At 42.2% G+C, this 17,977-nt stretch overlaps 1 protein-coding gene across 1 annotated transcript in view; it reads left to right on the top strand.

The window, feature by feature from the left end:
* Nucleotides 1-17,977, top strand: part of me2 (malic enzyme 2) — a 69,482-nt gene that overhangs the window by 23,640 nt on the left and 27,865 nt on the right. The window contains exons 4-9 of the mRNA XM_033033515.1: nucleotides 2,979-3,128; nucleotides 5,794-5,869; nucleotides 10,875-11,036; nucleotides 14,306-14,409; nucleotides 16,254-16,363; nucleotides 17,045-17,142. Of these exons, the coding sequence (XP_032889406.1) occupies nucleotides 2,979-3,128; nucleotides 5,794-5,869; nucleotides 10,875-11,036; nucleotides 14,306-14,409; nucleotides 16,254-16,363; nucleotides 17,045-17,142 (700 nt within the window). The remainder of the gene's footprint in view (nucleotides 1-2,978; nucleotides 3,129-5,793; nucleotides 5,870-10,874; nucleotides 11,037-14,305; nucleotides 14,410-16,253; nucleotides 16,364-17,044; nucleotides 17,143-17,977) is intronic.

Raw genomic sequence — 17,977 nt, 5'->3', positions numbered from 1 at the left:
TCATCTAAAATCAGTATCCCGTTCCTACATTTTCCCCATATCCCTTGATTCCTTAGCTAAATCTAACTCTTGAAAACATCCAGTGAATTGGCCTCCACTGCCTTCTGTGGCAGAGAATTCCACAGATTCACAACTCTCTGGGTGAAAATGTTTTTCTTAATTTCAGTCCTAAATGGCTTGGCCCTTATTCTTAAACTGACCCCTGGTTCTTGACTCCGCCAACATGGCGAACCTTTTTCCTACATCTTGCCTGTCCAATCCGTTAAGAATTTTATATGTTTCTGTTAGATACCCTCTCATCCTTCTAAATTCCATTGAATACAAACCCAGTCGACCCATTGTTTCATCATATGACAGTCAATGGACAATAGGTGCAGGTGTAGGTCATTCGGCTCTTCAAGCCAGTACCGCCATTCAATGTGATCATGGCCAACGAGTACCCCATTCATGCCTTCTCCCCATATCCCCTGACTCCGCTATCTTTAAGAGCCCTATCTAGCTCTCTGAAAGTATCCAGAGAACCGGCCTCCACCATTTGCCCTCTGAGGCAGAGAATTCCACAGACTCACAACTCTCTGTGAGAAAAAGTGTTTCCACGTCTCTGTTCTAAATGGCTTATCCCTTATTCTTAAACTGGCCCCTGGTTCTGGACTCCTTCAACATCGGGAACATGTTTCCTGCCTCTAAACTCCAAACTCTTAATAATCTTATATGTTTCAATAAGATTCCCTCTCATCCTTTTATACTCCAGAGTATACAAGCCCAGCGGCTCAATTCTCTCAGCATATGACAGTCCCGCCATCCCGGGAATCAACCTTGTAAACCTACGCTGCATTGCCTCAATAGCAAGAATGTCCTTCCTCAAATTAGGGGAGCAAAACTGCACATACTACTCCAAGTGTGGTCTCACTAGGGCCCTATACGACAGCAGAAGGACCTCTTTGCACCTATACTCAACCCCTCTTGTTATAAAGGCCAACATGCCATTTGCTTTCTTCACTGTCTGCTGTACCTGCATGCTTACTTTCATTGACTGAAGAACAAGGACCCCCAGATCCCGTTGTACTTCCCCTTTTCCCAATTTGACACAATTTAGATAATAATCTGCCTTCCTGTTTTTGATACCCACTCACCCAACCTGTCCAAGTCACCCTGCATTCTCATAGCATCCTCCTCACAGTTCACACTGCCACCAGCTTTGTGTCATCTGCAAATTTGCTAATGTTACTTTGAATCCCTTCATCTAAATCATTGATGTATATTGTAAATAGCTGTGGTCCCAGCAACGAGCCTGCGCTGCACCAATGGTCACTGCCTGCAATTCTGAAAGGGACCCGTTAATCCCTACCTTTTGTTTCCTGTCTGCCAACCAATTTTCTATCCATGTCAGCACTCTACCCCGATACCATGTGCCCTAATTCTGCCCACTAATCTCCTATGTGGGACCTTATCAAATGCATTCTGAAAGTCCAGGTACACTACATCCACTGGCTCTCTTGTCCATTTTCCTAGTTACATCCTCAAAAAATTCCAGAAGATTAGTCAAGCATGATTTCCCCTTTGTAAATCCATGCTTACTTGGACCAATCCTGTTAGTGCTATCCAAATGTGCCGCTATTTCATCTTTTATAATTGACTCCAGCATCTTCCCCACCACTGATGTCAGGCTAACTGGTCTATAATTCCCTGTTTTCTCTCTCCCGCCTTTCTTAAAAAGTGGGATAACATTAGCTACCCTCCAATCCACAGGAATTGATCCTGTGTCTATAGAACATTGGAAAATTATCACCAATGTGTCCACGATTTCTAGCCACTTCCTTAAGTCCTGCCATCCCGGGATTTAACCTGGTGAACATACACTGCACTGCCTCAATAGCAATAATGCCCTTCCTAAAATTAGGAGACCAAAATTGCACACAATACTCCAGGTGCAGTCTCACCAGGGCTCTGTACAACTGCAATAGGACCTCCTTGCTCCTGAACTCGCATCCTCTCGCAATAAAGGCCAACATGCTATTAGCTTTCTTCACGGCCTGCTGTAACTGCATGCTTACTTTCAGTGACTGATGTACAAGAACACCCAAGTCTCGTTGCACCTCCTCTTATCCTAATCTGACACCATTCAGATAATAATCTGCCTTCCTGTTCTTGCCACCAAAGTGGATAACCTTTCATTTATCCACATTATACTGCATCTGCCCACACACCCAACCTATCCAAGTCACCCTGCAGCCTCATAGCATCCTCCTCGCAGCTCACACTGCCACCCAGCTTTGTGTCATCCACAAACTTGGAGATATTACATATTACATTCCCTCATCTAAAACTCTTTACAAAAGCATTTTACTAATGTTAAATACTTTCCCATCATAATCCCACAATTCTGCTCTATATCAAAAACTATTAGAGATGGCACAGTGGAATATAAGCAAAAAGGTTATAAATTGTTAATATATATTGTAAATAACTGTCCCAGCACTGAGTCTTGCAGCACCCCACTCGTCACTGCCTGCCATACTAAAAATTACCCGTTAATTACCATTTGACTTTGAGAAAGGTAGTGAGCCCCTACTTGTTCTGTTATCCCTGTGGTGAAAATAGAGTGGGATGTTTGGGAAAGTTTCATTACTTCTTGACTTGCTGGCAATGAAGAATTTAAACAAAATGTCATGGTCTATTGTATTTTTCTTGTGTCTAAAATTCCAAGCTATAAAACTTGACTCTTCAGATCTATGATTCAGTGTGTATATATGTTATATTCAGTGTAGATACGATATATTACTATTTTAAATCACGTGCGTCGTCTTTAATATAAACATTGACAACTTTTTATTCTCATCGTTGGTTTAAGTGGGGGGGGGGGGGGGTGGATTGAAATAGCTTTTTTTTCATTCCTATTAATCTCAGCAGTCATACTTTGTGTGAACCATCCTGCAGATTTCCAAAGTGCTTCTCTTGTAACTGTTGTCCCATTATAGATATATTTACGTCATGGGAATCCAGGAAAGAAATGAAAAATTATTTTATAGGATACTGCTTGACAACATTGAGGAATTAATGCCAATTGTTTATACTCCAACAGTGGGCCTGGCCTGCTCACAATATGGACATATTTTTCGGAGACCAAAGTAAGTCAAAAACACATTTCACTGTGGTTTAACAGGTTTTATATTTTAGAATATTGTATATTGATTCTGAATTTTAATCTTGTTGCCAGTGCTAATTACCTGGAGATTGGTTTAGTCTGACGTAATCAATTTAAGAATATTAGAAGGTCATCTCCAATTAGTTTGTCATCTAAACCAGATTGCAATGAAATTGCTTGTTCACTTGAAGCTCATAGAGTAAACAGTGTACATGGTAATAATCGACACAACAAACAGAATACTGCAAGAATTGTAGTGCAATATGAAATAGTGCCAGAAAAAATACTAAAACCGAATAACTGAATGAGATAGAGTTAATAGTAAGAGAATTTAGCAGCAACTCTGGAAAGTGGATCATCGAGTCAGACTGTGTGGAAACAGGCCCTTCGGCCCAATTTGCCCTTATCAACCAAGATGCCCCATCTACACTAGTCTCATCTGCTGGCATTTGGCTCGTATCCTAAATTTTTACTATCCATGTACCTGTCCAAATATATTTTAGATATAGCTCTTAGGGCTAACCGAATCGAGGGATATGGGGAGAAAGCAGGAACGGGGTACTGATTCTGGATGATCAGGCATGATCATATTGAATGGCGGTGCTGGCGCGAAGGGCTGAATGGCCTACTCCTGCACCTATTTTCTATGTTTCTAAATGTTGTGATAGTACCTGCCTCAACTACCTTCTCTGGCAGCTCGTTCCATACAACTTCCACGCTTTGTGTGGAAAAAGCTGCCCCTCAGGTTTGAGGTGAGAGGGGAATGATTTAATAGGAACCTATGTCTTCTGGTTCATGATTACCCTACTCATGGTAAATGTACATTGTTTTTTCTCTAATCTATTCTCCTTGTGATCTTATACACTTCTATAAGATCACCCCTCATTCTTCTGCACTCCAAGGAATAAAGTCCTATCATTCTCAATCTCTCCCTATAGCTCAAGCCCTGGAGTGTCTGGCAACATCCTCGTAAATCCTCTCTGCACTCTTTCCAGTTTAACATCTTTTCCAGAGCAGGCTGACGAAAACTGAATACGATACTCCAAATGTGGCCTCACAAACCTCTTGCACAACTGTAACATAACATCCCAACTTCTATTCTCAATACCTTATCTGATGAAGGCCAATGTGCCAAAAGCCTTCTTGACCACCCTATCATCCTGTGACTTTCAAGGAACTACGTATCTGCATCACTAGGTTCTTTCTGTTCTACAACACTTCTCAGAACCCTGCTGGTGATTTGTTCAAGAGTCTCATGGCATTGGGGAAGAAGCTGTTCTTCCATCTGGATGACAATAGACAATAGGTGCAGGAGTAGGCCATTCGGCCCTTCGAGCCAGCACCGCCATTCAATGTGATCATGGCTGATCATCCACAATCAGTACCCCGTTGCTGCCTTCTCTCCATATCCCTTAACTCCTCTATCCCTAAGAGCTCTATCTAACTCTCTTGAAAGCATCTAGAGAACCAGCCTCCACCGCCCTCTGAGGCAGAGAATTCCACACACTCAAAACTCTCTGTGTGGAAAAAGTCTTTCCTCATCTCCGTTCTAAATGGCTTACCACTTATTCTTAAACTATGACCCCTGGTTCTGGACTCCCCCAACATTGGGAACATGTTTCAATAAGATCACCTCTCATCCTTCTAAATTCCAGAGAATACAAGCCCAGCCGCTCCAATCTATCAATCCCAGAAAGTAGAACAGTGAAAAGGGAATGGACAAAGTGGCAAGCATTCTTGACAACACTTCCAGCCTTCCTGAGCACCGTGTATATCGACTAGATGAATGGAAGTGGCCATTTCCTTTTCTCTCGTCTTCTCTCTGGAAGAAGAAACAGGCATCCAGGCTTAAGAACAGCTTCTTCCCCAGTGCTATCAGATTCTTGAATCAACCACTTCTTTCCCTTCGAAGTTAAGGGCTAAATGACACAAGGTTTACAATATCTTTCCTGTACTTCATCTCATTGTTGTTGTTAATCGAACTGACTACAGTAGTTTCATCAACAAACTTAAAGTTGTTGATTTATGTAGCCACGTAGACTGAGTGCGCCACCTTGAGGAGTATTGCTGTTCGGTGGAGGAAATGTTTGACCAATTGTAACTGACTTAGTTAGGTCTGTCAGACAGGAAGTCCAGAAGCCAGTTGCAGATAGAAGCCCCAAGACCAAGGTCCTGGAGTTTAAACATGAGCCTGTTCAATATTATGGTGTTGAAGGCTGATCTGTAGTCAATGAGTAGCGTCCTGATATGGGTGTTCTTTAGCTGAATGTAGTGCAAGAGACATGGTGTCTGTAGATGGGAGGGGAGAGAAATACTTTAATTACTGGGACAGAATATGCTGAGAATATGAGATGGAAAGTAAGGAGTCTAGCATGGAGCAGAAAAGAGCAGCCATGTTGCCAGTTTCCTTGCAGATTAATCATACTCTATTTGGTCTTGGCCACATAATTTTTCCCTGAATATTTTTCTCTTATTCTATTTTATTGTTAATTTTAGGTTAGGAGAACTCTTCCAAGCAAATAATAAGAGAGACATTTTATGTAGAAGATAGTTCAAAGCCTGCTCTTCCAGTACTATACATTTTTCAAGGGTGATTAGCATTGTAGATGTAATTTTGACATTAATTTGTGTTTTTCACTTTTCACCAGAGGTGTCTTTATTTCCATCTTGGACAAAGGCCATGTTAGATCAATTCTTGACAACTGGCCAGAAACAAACATTAAGGTAAAGGATAAATGGTGTATTTAAAAACACACTTAGTATAAAGCATGTTAGCCATTTTTTGAATCTCAAACGCTATGGTATCATTCCTATATGAAATGGAGTTAATTATAGAACAGTACCTGTTTGAATCAATAGGATGTTTTCTTAACACGGAGTACATGCTGCTTAAGTGTGAAAATCATCTTCACTATTTCCTACCTCTGATACTTCATAATAATAATAATAATAATAATATCTTTTATTGTCATTGCACATCAGTGCAACGAGATTTAGTATGCAGCTTCCAACCGATGTAAAAGAAAAGTAAAATAAATAAATAAGCTGTGTGACGTGACCATCCGAGGGAGACTGTCCAGGGGGGATGGGGGGCACTCAGCAGGGCCAGTTCAGAGCCGCTATAGCTCTGGGAATAAAGCTGTTTCTGAGTCTGGAGGTTCGGGCGTAGAAGGCCTTGTAACGTCTGCCGGAGGGAAGTAGTTCGAACAGTCTGTTACAAGGGTGTGAGGAGTCTTTATGGATGCTGACGGCCTTCCTGAGGCACCGTGTGTGGTAGATGCCCTCCAAGGCTGGTAGCTGTGTCCCAATAATCCTCTGCGCTCTGTGGACGATGCGCTGAAGAGCTCTCCTCTCCGCCTCCGTGCAGCTGAGATACCACACATAGATGCCATACGTTAATATGCTCTCTGTGGTGCAGCGATAGAATGTTGTCATCAGGTGTTGGGGCAGACCAGTCTTTCTTAATGTCCTCAGGAAGAACAGTCGTTGCTGTGCCTTCTTGACCAGCGCAGCGGTGTTGGTGGACCATGTGAGGTCCTCTAAAATGTGAGTGCCCAGAAACTTAAAGCTGGACACTCTCTCCACACTTTCCCCGTAAATGGAGATTGGGGCGTATTCTCCATTATGGGACCTCCTGAAGTCAATAATCAGCTCCTTGGTCTTGGAGGTGTTTAGTGACAAGTTGTTACGTGCGCACCAGTCCGCCAGGTTCTGCACCTCCGCTCTGTATTTTGTTTCATCACCGTTGGTGATCAGCCCAATCACTGTTGTGTCGTCTGCAAACTTCACGATGGTGTTGGTGTCAAATGCAGGAACACAGTCATGAGTGAAGAGGGAGTAGAGCATGGGGCTTAGTACACAGCCCTGTGGTGTGCCGGTGCTCAGAGTGGAGGACAGGTGCGGGCCCAGTCTCACTGCCTGCGGTCGCTCCGTCAGAAAGTTCAGGATCCAATCGAATATCGGCGAGCTGAGGCCTAGCTGGTGGAGTTTGGTGGTGAGCTTGGTGGGGATGACCGTATTGAATGCAGAGCTATAGTCAATGAAGAGCATCCTCACGTACGTGCCCTGTCTGTCCAGGTGAGTCAGGACAGTGTGAAGAGCCAGAGAGATGGCATCCTCTGTTGATCTATTTGCCCTGTATGCAAATTGATGAGAGTCCAGTGAGGCAGGGATGCTGGATTTGATGTGGGAGAGGACCAGCCTTTCGAAGCACTTCATTGGGTTTGGAGTTAGGGCAACCGGGCGGTAGTCGTTCAGGTTGGTGACTTTAGACTTTTTCGGCACCGGCAATATGGTGGCTGTTTTCAGGCACTTGGGGACCGTTGCCAGAGATAGAGACAGATTGAAGATTCTCGTGAATACCTCCGCCAGCTGTACAGCACAGTCCTTTAGTACCCTTCCCTGGACTCCATTCGGGCCTGCAGCCTTGTGTGGATTGATCCTACGCAGAGCGCACTGTACCTCCTGAGTGCTCAGTGTTAAGGCCTGTCCCTCCGCCATGGCCGGGGTTATTCCACTCCTGGTGGTGTTGCCAGTTTCAAAGCGGGCAAAGAAGGTGTTTAGTCCGTTGGCCAGTGTGATATCACCATGGTAGCAGGCAGGGCTGCTCTTGTAGTCAGTGATGTCCCTTACACCCTGCCACATGCTTCTGGTGTCCGCGGTATTGAAGTGGTCTTCCACCCTTTTCATGATAAATAACTAATGTGGGCTGTTTGAATACTTTCAAATGCTGACAAAGACAAAGGAGATTGTGATCTACTTCAGGAAGTGAAGCAGTACCCCAGTTTGCATTGACGGTGCCGAAGTAGAGATAGTTGTGAAATTGAAAAAAGACTGCAGTGAATTGTGGATGCAGCCCAGACCATCACACAAACCAACCTCCCTTCAATTATTTCCATTTATACCTCTCGCTGCCTCAGCAAGGCCAGCATCATAATCAAGGACGGTTCGCACCTTGGCCACTCCCTCTTCTCCCCTCTCCCATCGGGCAAAAGGTATAGAAGTGTGAAAACGCACACCACCAGATTCGGGGACAATTTTCTTCCCAGCTGTTATCAGGCAACTGAATCATCCTACCACAACCAGAAAGCAGTGCTGAACTACTATCGGATTATCCTTGATCGGACTTTACTGGATTTACCTTGCACCAAACATTATTCCCTTATCATGTATTTACACATATAAATGGATCGAGTGTAATCATGTATTGTCTTTCTGCTGACTGGTTAGCACACAACTAAAGCTTTTCACTGTACCTGTGTCAATTCACGTGACAATAAACTAAACTGAATAAACTTAAATATTATTCCAGAACAATTTGATGAAGAGATTTAAAAATTATCTTTGTCAAAAGTACATATATATTTTCACCTTGCTACTGATCCAGTAAGAACCCTCTTGCTGACCAGTAGTTGGCTCGGGTATTGTCATGTATATTGAGGTACAGTGAAAAGCTTTATTTTGCATGCTATTGATCAGATAACACCATACATAAATATAATAAAGTCAAACTGGAGAGTACAATAGGGAGAGCAAAGGTGTATGTACAGAGTGCAGAATATAGTTCTCAGCATTGTAACACAACAACACCATTGATAAAGTCCAATGTATGCAATGAGCTGGAGGTGTGTCAGACAGTACCCTGGCTGACAGATGAGAAATGGAATGCCTGCCCAATAGAATAATGGAATAGTGATTGGAGGTCAAAGGAAAGTGGCTGAATGAAGGACGTAGTTAATAATAACAACCATTTAAACATCTGAGAAAAATACACAAGGTGGTGGAGTAACTCAGCGAGTCAGGCAGCATCTCTTGAGAACATGGATAGGGACGTTTCTGGTCAGAATCCTTCTCCAGACTGATTCATCTGAGGAGTTAAAGAAAAGAAAGGGTTCATAATATTGATGAGATAAGCTTAAAGATGGGAGTTCAAATTTCATATGTGGTTTTATGTCCAGGGTATTAAAAAATCTGGGAGCATGGTATTCTATTCCTGTTTAAATAAAGACAACACTTTGAAGTACAATAATGATTGTAAACTCAAATGCTAGTCTGAGTGATTTTAAAACTTTTGCATGGGAGTTGGGAGTGCCTTTCAGGTCCTCTTTCTGTGTCTGTTCAAAGACATGGGAGAGTGGAGATAAAAGATACTGTAGAGTTCATCGCGGTATTCAGCCTTGTCTATGATAAAGACCAGAGCTGGGAGAACTTGGAAATGTTCATTACAGAGGTGTTCATAGGAGATAGACACAAGATGCTGGAGTAACTCAGCGGGACAGGCAGGATCTCTTGATAGAAGGAATGGGTGACGTTTTGGATTGAGACCCTTCAACTGCGAGTTAGGAGAGGGAGAAGGTTAAAGTGTGTGTAAACAAAACATCAAATGAGATGAACAATGTAGATTAGATCATTGTAAGGTAGGTGGGGACAACAAAGCAAACAGATAAAATGCAATCGGGGACCGTCAGACTGGTCGGAGAACTGGGAAGGGGGAGGGATGGAGAGAGGGAAAGCAAGGGTTGATGGAGCGAGAGGGAAAGCAAGGGTTAAAACTTCATTATAAAGGTTGGAGTTTATTTGAAGGATAGTTGGAGGATGAATTTGTAAGAGAGGCAGTGAAGTTTGAACTTAAAAATTAATGCCAGGTATTTTGGGAAGTTTTCGGGTGAATTTTGAAGTGAATGTTGGAGATGTTGAGTAGGGGTTAGTACAGTACATAACACAAGAAAAAATAGATAGGAGAGGATTCTGAGGTGATTAACAAAGATACTGGCAGGAATAGAGCGTTTTAGTTGAGAAAGTTTTGCAGTAAGAGCAATAGGTGATGGGCATGGGTTTGATTTGGTGAAAAGATTCGAGGGACACTGAGGAAAAAATATTTCATTCAAAGCAGTTGGGGGTGGAGGATGAGGAGGAGGTGATAAGAATTCCAAGAGATTATTTTGTGCTGGTTAATGGATTCGTTTTTTTTTGGGGGGGGCTGACGCAGACAAGGGGTGTTAAATTATTTTCTGATGTAAATCTCTATGATTTGAACATATTTGCTCATCTAATTTTGATGTTAGAATCTGTAATTGGTTCTTAATTTCACCCTCCAAGCAAAATCAAAACTGTAAAAACAGGCTTGACAATGAAACCATTCCTGAGATTCTCATTATTTTGTATTTTTAATGAGAGTTTGTTTGCTAATCCTTGCAGTGAGAAGAGATTGTTATGTCCTGAATAACATTTAAATCCTTGGATTACAGTGACTCTTAAGCTGTTTTTTAATCATTAAATTGAATTTTTTTCTTTTTAATTTAGAAATGGTTGATTTATTTTGGGAGGGAATTGCGTGTTGATTATTTTAAATGTTTAAGAAGAATTTGAGGGATTATTGTCATAAGTGATAGGAGTAGAAATGCGCCATTCGGCTCATCAAGTCTACTCTGCCATTCAATCATGGCTGATCTATCTCTCCCTCCTAACCCCATTCTCCTGCCTTCTCCCCATAACCTCTGCCATCTGTACTAATCAAAAATCTGTCTATCTCTGCCTTAAAAATATCCACTGATTTGGCTTCTACAGCCTTCTGTGGCAAAGAATGCCACAGATTCACCACCCTCTGACTAAAGAGATTTCTCTTCATTTCCTTCCTAAAAGAACGTCCTTTAGTTCGGAGGCTATGAGCTCTAATCCTGGACTCTCCTACTAGTGGGAACTAGTATTAATTCTATTTTTTTCCCATTAGGCTGTCGTTGTAACAGATGGAGAACGGATATTGGGACTTGGAGACTTGGGAGTTTATGGAATGGGAATACCAGTGGGAAAGCTGTGCCTATACACAACGTGTGCTGGAATTGATCCGCGGGGATGTCTTCCTGTTTGCATTGATGTCGGTACTGATAATGAGGTAACTGCACAGAGCATCAAAGTCATGGCATGTGTGTCGTCATATTTTGTTGGATAATATGACTGAGTGTTAGTTGGTAGTATATTAATCAGACCGTCAAAGTTTAAACATATCCTCTCATTTATAATTACTTGAATGTGTATTTTCACTCCAAAATATATGGTGATGGAGAGAGGAGGTGGTTTTATTTTGGGCCCCTGTTACACAAGCCTTTAGCTTAATAATTGGTCATGGATTGCTCGTTTGAAACTGATCTTTGTAATTATTGACCATCCTTTCCACATTAAATGTCACATTGTGTCTTTCAGTTGCACCAAAGTATTTATTTTCTGTTTCCTGTCCCTTGTTATCTGGGTAATCAGTTGTAACATTTATTGATCTTTTCTCCTCATCTTTTGAAGACTAATTGAAATTAAGGGGCTGTCCCACTGCAGCGACCTAATTGGCGAGTATAGGAGAGTTTGAAAAAGTGTCATGTTGAAGTCCTCCTTCGACTATGTAGAAGACCTCCTTCAACCTCCCTCGACTATGTTGAAGACTAGTTTCGACTAGCTTCAGGAAAATTGGACACCGAATAGTGGAGAGTGAAGACTACCTCCTTTGATCTCCTTCGACCTCCCTATGACTAGGTTGAAGACTACCTTAGACTACCTACGAATAACATGCCGACCTACTTCGACTAAACCTACGGGTAAACCCCCCCCCCCCTTTTTTTCCCCCCCATGGCGACCTTTAAGCACAGATGTGGGGAGTGGATGGCAAGCATGCCATTCTTGTCTCTGTCCCTGTACCCCTCATTTTCCTTTTCATACAGGATGGCATTCTGCTGGAACCATTCCTCAAGGTCCCTCTCCTGCTGCCTGGTGAAGGTGTAGGGCATAACCTTCCTCCAGCCCTCCCTCACCACTAATGGGGCATCTGCCTCTGATGCTGTGTCAGACACAAGAGAAAGGCTGCTTTGCTGCCTTCAAATGAGGCAGTGAAGGATGGAGTGGTGGTGGGGACATATACTACCACCTTGGTCTCCTCCTCCAGGGGGTCTCTCATGCAGGGCTACCTCCTCCTGCACTATCACCTCCTGTAGCATCACCTCCTGCAAACTCCTCCTCTTGGGTGGGCAACACCTGCATGGCTGTTTTTTTATTTTAGGGTTGTGCCCTCCCCCTGCACTGCTGCCTTTTTGGTGCCTACTCTAAAACACAAGTCTCCTCTCCAAAAACCCCTCCTGCTATGAATGAACATGCCTTGGAGTGACAGAGGTGACGTTCTGCTGTTTAAATAACCTTTTTTTTCTACTGACCTTTTTTTTTTTTACCCCAGAGCTATTACCTTCGTCTGCCTCCAACCACCTACGACTACCTACGACTAGCATCACGATCTACCTACGAGTAAAAAGTATCGATTTTGTTCCCTGCCGACCTTTTTTTTTTTTTTTAAACCCGTGGATATTTATCAGGCTAGAAGAAACGCCGCGACCTATTTGATGCCAAAAGTACCTACGACTAGCATCACGACCTACCCACGACCTCCTACGACCTCGTAGCGATCATGCTGCGAGTATGAGTCAAGGGCAAACTGGGCAGAGGTCGTGAAAGTGGGACAAGGGCTTTACAAAGACCTCCTAGGACCTCGAGTCGACCATGTTGCTAGTATGAGACGAGGGCAAACTCTTCTGAACTCGCGGATTAGGTCGCCGCAGTGGGACAGCCCCTTTAATCCTCAAGATTTGCTTTAGAGTTACATTCTCAAAGGACTCCGGGTCATAACTGTTGTGATGACTTTCCAGAAGGAAACTATTTCATAGGACTCTTCTCAAATCAAGTTGTATTAATATCTGATTCGTTGAGGTTTTCCTTGGATAAATCGAGCTTTATACTGTTGCACTGGTAAAAGCCTTGAAGTTTAACAATCAAAGTAACAAATAAATATTTACTTAACTTAAGCTTTAAAGTTTTCGTCAATATTGAAAATGGCTCATACCTGTCTTGAAGGGTAAGAAAATGTATGATGCTCACAAGTAAACTAAACTAAGTATTATTTTGAGAGAGCTGAGAGAAAGGCAAAAGTTGGTTAATAAATATAGAAGATTAAGTAAAATTAGGAAAAGGTTATTAATTTAGTGATGTCTGCTACTAATTGAAATTTATCTTTGTTTACTTTGTTGCTTACCTTGATATTGAATTTGCAATGACTGGTTCTAAAGGATTTGAGTATAGGAGCAGGGAGGTTCTACTGCAGTTGTACAGGGTCTTGGTGAGACCACACCTGGAGTATTGCGTACAGTTTTGGTCTCCAAATCTGAGGAAGGACATTATTGCCATAGAGGGAGTGCAGAGAAGGTTCACCAGACTGATTCCTGGGATGTCAGGACTGTCTTATGAAGAAAGACTGGATAGACTTGGTTTATACTCTCTAGAATTTAGGAGATTGAGAGGGGATCTTATAGAAACTTACAAAATTCTTAAGGGGTTGGACAGGCTAGATGCAGGAAGATTGCTCCCGATGTTGGGGAAGTCCAGGACAAGGGGTCACAGCTTAAGGATAAGGGGGAAATCCTTTAAAACCGAGATGAGAAGAACTTTTTTCACACAGAGAGTGGTGAATCTCTGGAACTCCCTGCCACAGAGGGTAGTCGAGGCCAGTTCATTGGCTATATTTAAGAGGCAGTTAGATGTGGCCCTTGTGGCTAAGGGGATCAGAGGGTATGGAGAGAAGGCAGGTACGGGATACTGAGTTGGATGATCAGCCATGATCATATTGAATGGCGGTGCAGGCTCGAAGGGCCGAATGGCCTACTCCTGCACCTAATTTCTATGTTTCTAAACAGAGAACCAATCTGAAAAGCACTACTCTGTGCAAGCAGCTTCTCTCATTCTCAAGAAATGTTGGATGGAAGAAATCAGTCAAATTGTGTTGCAAACTCTTGGTTTGTTGAGCATACTTGGTTGGGTTTAGACAGATGACAGAAATCCATGTTCCACCTGATTTATGTAAATCCATGGTAGCCCAATGCAATATGTAACATTTGTGAAGTGATTTGTGGAATTCTCTGCCACAGAAGGCAGTGGAGGCCAATTCACTGGATGTGTTCAAGAGATAATTCGATTTAGCTCTTAGGGCTAAGGGAATTGAGGGATGTTGGGGGAAAAAGCTGGAATGGGGTACGGATTTTGTATGGTCAGCCATGATCATATTGAATGGCCTACTCCTGCACCTATTTTCCATGTATTTTTTACAAAGTTAAACTTTGTTTTTTCTGTTTCTTGTAGACTCTATTGAAAGATCCATTTTACTTGGGTCTTTACCAGAAAAGAGATCATTCACATCATTATGATGAACTTATTGATGAGTTTATGGAAGCAATTGTGAATAAGTAAGTAATCTTGCAACTGATATGGAATTTTTTATAAATGAGTTATCTGGTTGGGGAAAAATTATAGTCAATAGTCAGATTTATTTGTCACATACACAATAAAATGGAGTGAAATGAATTTGCCAACAGCGGTACAATCAAAAAGAACACACAATACACAATAAAAATGTAACACAAATATCCACACCATTCTTCACTGTGGTGGAAAGCACAAAGTACAGTCAGTCCTCCTCCATTTTCCTCCGTGGTCCGGACCACAAACATCCGCAGTCGCCGCTGCGAGCGGCCAGATGTACAGGCAAGGTAAGTCCAGAATCGGTGCGTCCCTACCGGCTTCAAGATGATATTGGCCGGCAGTCGAAGATCTAAGTCCCCGCCGCGGTTAGAAGCACCGCAGACCGCGGCTTCAAAATGTTGCAGGCCGGCTGTCAGAGCTCTGCTCCTCCGGGGTCCCCAACGAGGGATCCCAGGCTCCGGACGCTGCGCCAGCTGGAAGCTCCGCAGCCACGGGCCAGCGATCGGAGCATTCCCTTCTGGTGACACCCGGCGAGGGCTCACCCCCTCCGCGATGAAAAGTTCACGCTGCACCCGCTGCTGAAGCTCCGGACCCGACTCCGGGAAAGGCCGCACCAATCATTGGTGTTAGGCCACGAGGAAGGCGACATGGAAAAAGTCGCCTCTCTGTGGAGGAAGCGACTGAAAGTGGTTCCCCCCCCTTTCCATCCCCCACACAAGACACACCAACATTTACCTGAAAGCCCTGGAATAATGTAAATTTACTGTATCCAGTTAAATAAGAATGTATAGGAATGGACTGCAGATGCTGGTTTACACTGAAGATAGACAGAAAATGCTGGAGTAACTCAGGCAGCATCTCTGGAGAAAAGGAATGGGTGACATTTCGGGTTGAGACCCTTCTTCAGGCTAACATGGGTAGGGGAGTTAAATTCAGAATCTGCAGTTTCTTGTTGCTCTGACTTCTCGGGCTCCCACTCACAGAACAAAGGACCGTTAGCACAATTATATTTTTTTCTTATCAGTAAAACACTCCTACCAAGTCTGAATTATGGCATGACTGAAAGATTCTGCAACCTTTCAAAATATAAGAAAAGCTGGGTCCAAATCAAGCTCATCCAATAACAAGTTATTACTTATCTTGGAGCGTCAGCTATTTTTTTTTCAATCTTGGCTTCTTTATGGCCTTGAAAAGAAGCACGTTATTACTGCAGGCTGTGTGTGTGTACCTACGTTATTGTGTGTACCTACGTTATTGTGTGTACCTACGTTATTACTGCAGGCTGCCATCTTAATGTCTTTATTGAAAAGACAACCTGTCCTCCATATTGTGTTCCATATAATTTACAATGTCATTCAGACTTGGCACCGAGCCATTCTTTTGTTCTACTAGTCCATGCTTTTGTAGAAGAACGACTCAATTTTAGATTTTACTATTAGATTTGACTATTAGCTCTTTCACACCGACCAGCAATCCCTGCATATTAACACTATCCTACACACACTGGGGACAATTTACACTTGTACCAAACCAATGTATCTACATACTTGTACGTCTTTGGAGTGTGGGAGGAAAACGAAGATCTCGGAGAAAACCCACGCGTCACGGGGAGAACGTACAAACTCCGTACAGACAGCATCCGTAGTCTGGATCGAACCCAGGTCTCTGGCGCAGCAAGCGCTGCAAGGCAGTAACTCGCTGCGCTGCACGTGGATGGCTTAATGTTGAACATCAAGTTCCTTGGAATATTTGGGGATATCAAACCCACTGTATACCAAGGTGGGTTTAGCTACCTAGAAACATAATGTTAATTTCCATTTTAAAACAGGTATGGACGTTCTACCCTTATTCAATTTGAAGATTTTGGGAATCACAATGCCTTCAGGTTTTTGAAGAAATACAAAGATAAATATTGTACTTTCAATGATGACATTCAAGGTATGTTTCTAAAATTATGAACATACCAAATTAAAAATAATTTGGATAGATCAACTGTAAACTGCCAAACGCCAGGACACATGCGAGTGTAAAATTATAGTACCCAAGACTCAAAAGAGATAACATAGACTCACAGGCCCTCTGTGCTGTGACCATTCTGTTTTATTAATGTCAGGAAAGTTAAATAATTCTAGTTTTCATTGTCTATTTTTAAATTAAATACTTTTTAGTTCTTAAATTGATTACATTATTCAATCATGGTGTTGAACATTGCTTTGTTTTACTTAACATGCTATGAAATCGAGACATCTGATCAACAACTGAAATATCAAATTAATTTCAATTTGCTATGACATATTTGAAACAAAATAATATTACATTTCTGACTTGGAACAGTTATCCCGACTGGTCTGTTTTCAAAAGTTGTGCTGTGTGTAGATTAAGTTATTTAAAAATCTGTAACAAGAACATATTTATTTCCATAGTGTATGTTTCATCCAAAATTCCGTAGTAATTTGTTTTCAACTTTAATTGGCAATTGAACAGCATGAAACGCAGTACTTTAAAAAAAATAAATTTAAGTTTAATATTCCAGTGCTCAGTACTCTATTTCAAACAGGCCTTTTTTTCCCCCTCTCCATGTAGTTGATTGACATTTAGTGTTGTTTTTGTAATGTACAGGCACTGCATCGGTAGCACTGGCAGGATTGTTCTCAGCCCAGAGAGTGATTAAGAAACCAATCACAGAGCACAGATATCTGTTTCTTGGAGCTGGGGAGGTAAGACTGCTTCATTTTTAAACATAACTAAATCTACTGATTGTAGTAATGAGGACAAATTTGTTGAAATTACACTCACAAGCTTGTATGGTGCAGAAACTATTGAGAGAACAAGGACAAGTTTACAAAGCAAGTTCCGACATCTCCATGAACATATGAAATAGAGTACTGAGCACTGGAATATTAAACTTAATAAAAAAAAAAATTTTAAGTACTGTGTTTCATGCAGTTCAATTGCCAATTAAAGTTGAGAACAAATTATTATGAAATTTTGGATGAAACATACACTATGGAAATAAATATGTTCTTGTTACAGATTTTTAGTAATGCAGCACAATCACTAACCATAATTTTTTGCTTTCATTTATATTGTGTTTCATATAATTTTAAACCATTTTTTTTTGCTGTTTTTACCATTGGCTTTTATATTATACTAGACTAAGTGCAGACCCATTGGGTCTGCTCCCCAACGGTGTGCGTTGGGGAGCTGATGAAGCTGTTTTTGAAATGAGGCAGGAGGTGGTGGAATATTCTGTTTCACTGTACCGTTGGGGAGGGGGGGGGGGCATTGTGACATTACGGGAACCTGGTGTTTTAAAAGATGGTTTTGGCTTTTAAAAAATAACTTTAATCATGAATAACCTGGGGGGTGTGAATAACCCCTGGGGGGGGGGGGGGGGTGTGAATAACCAGGGGATGGAGCTGGGAGTGTGGCACTTGAGAGCCCATTGTGATTATCACTGGAAGCTCCTGGGAAAAAAGGCTGTCTGTGAGAAGCTGCGGTTACCGTTGGCAACGTCCCATTGTGATGTCATTGTGGCATTCGGCACAATGA

The sequence above is a fragment of the Amblyraja radiata genome, chromosome 1 (assembly GCF_010909765.2).
Source record: "Amblyraja radiata isolate CabotCenter1 chromosome 1, sAmbRad1.1.pri, whole genome shotgun sequence".
Classification (NCBI taxonomy): Eukaryota; Metazoa; Chordata; class Chondrichthyes; order Rajiformes; family Rajidae; genus Amblyraja; species Amblyraja radiata.
Note: the sequence above shows the minus strand (reverse complement) of the source record. Positions and strands in the feature narration are given on the sequence as shown.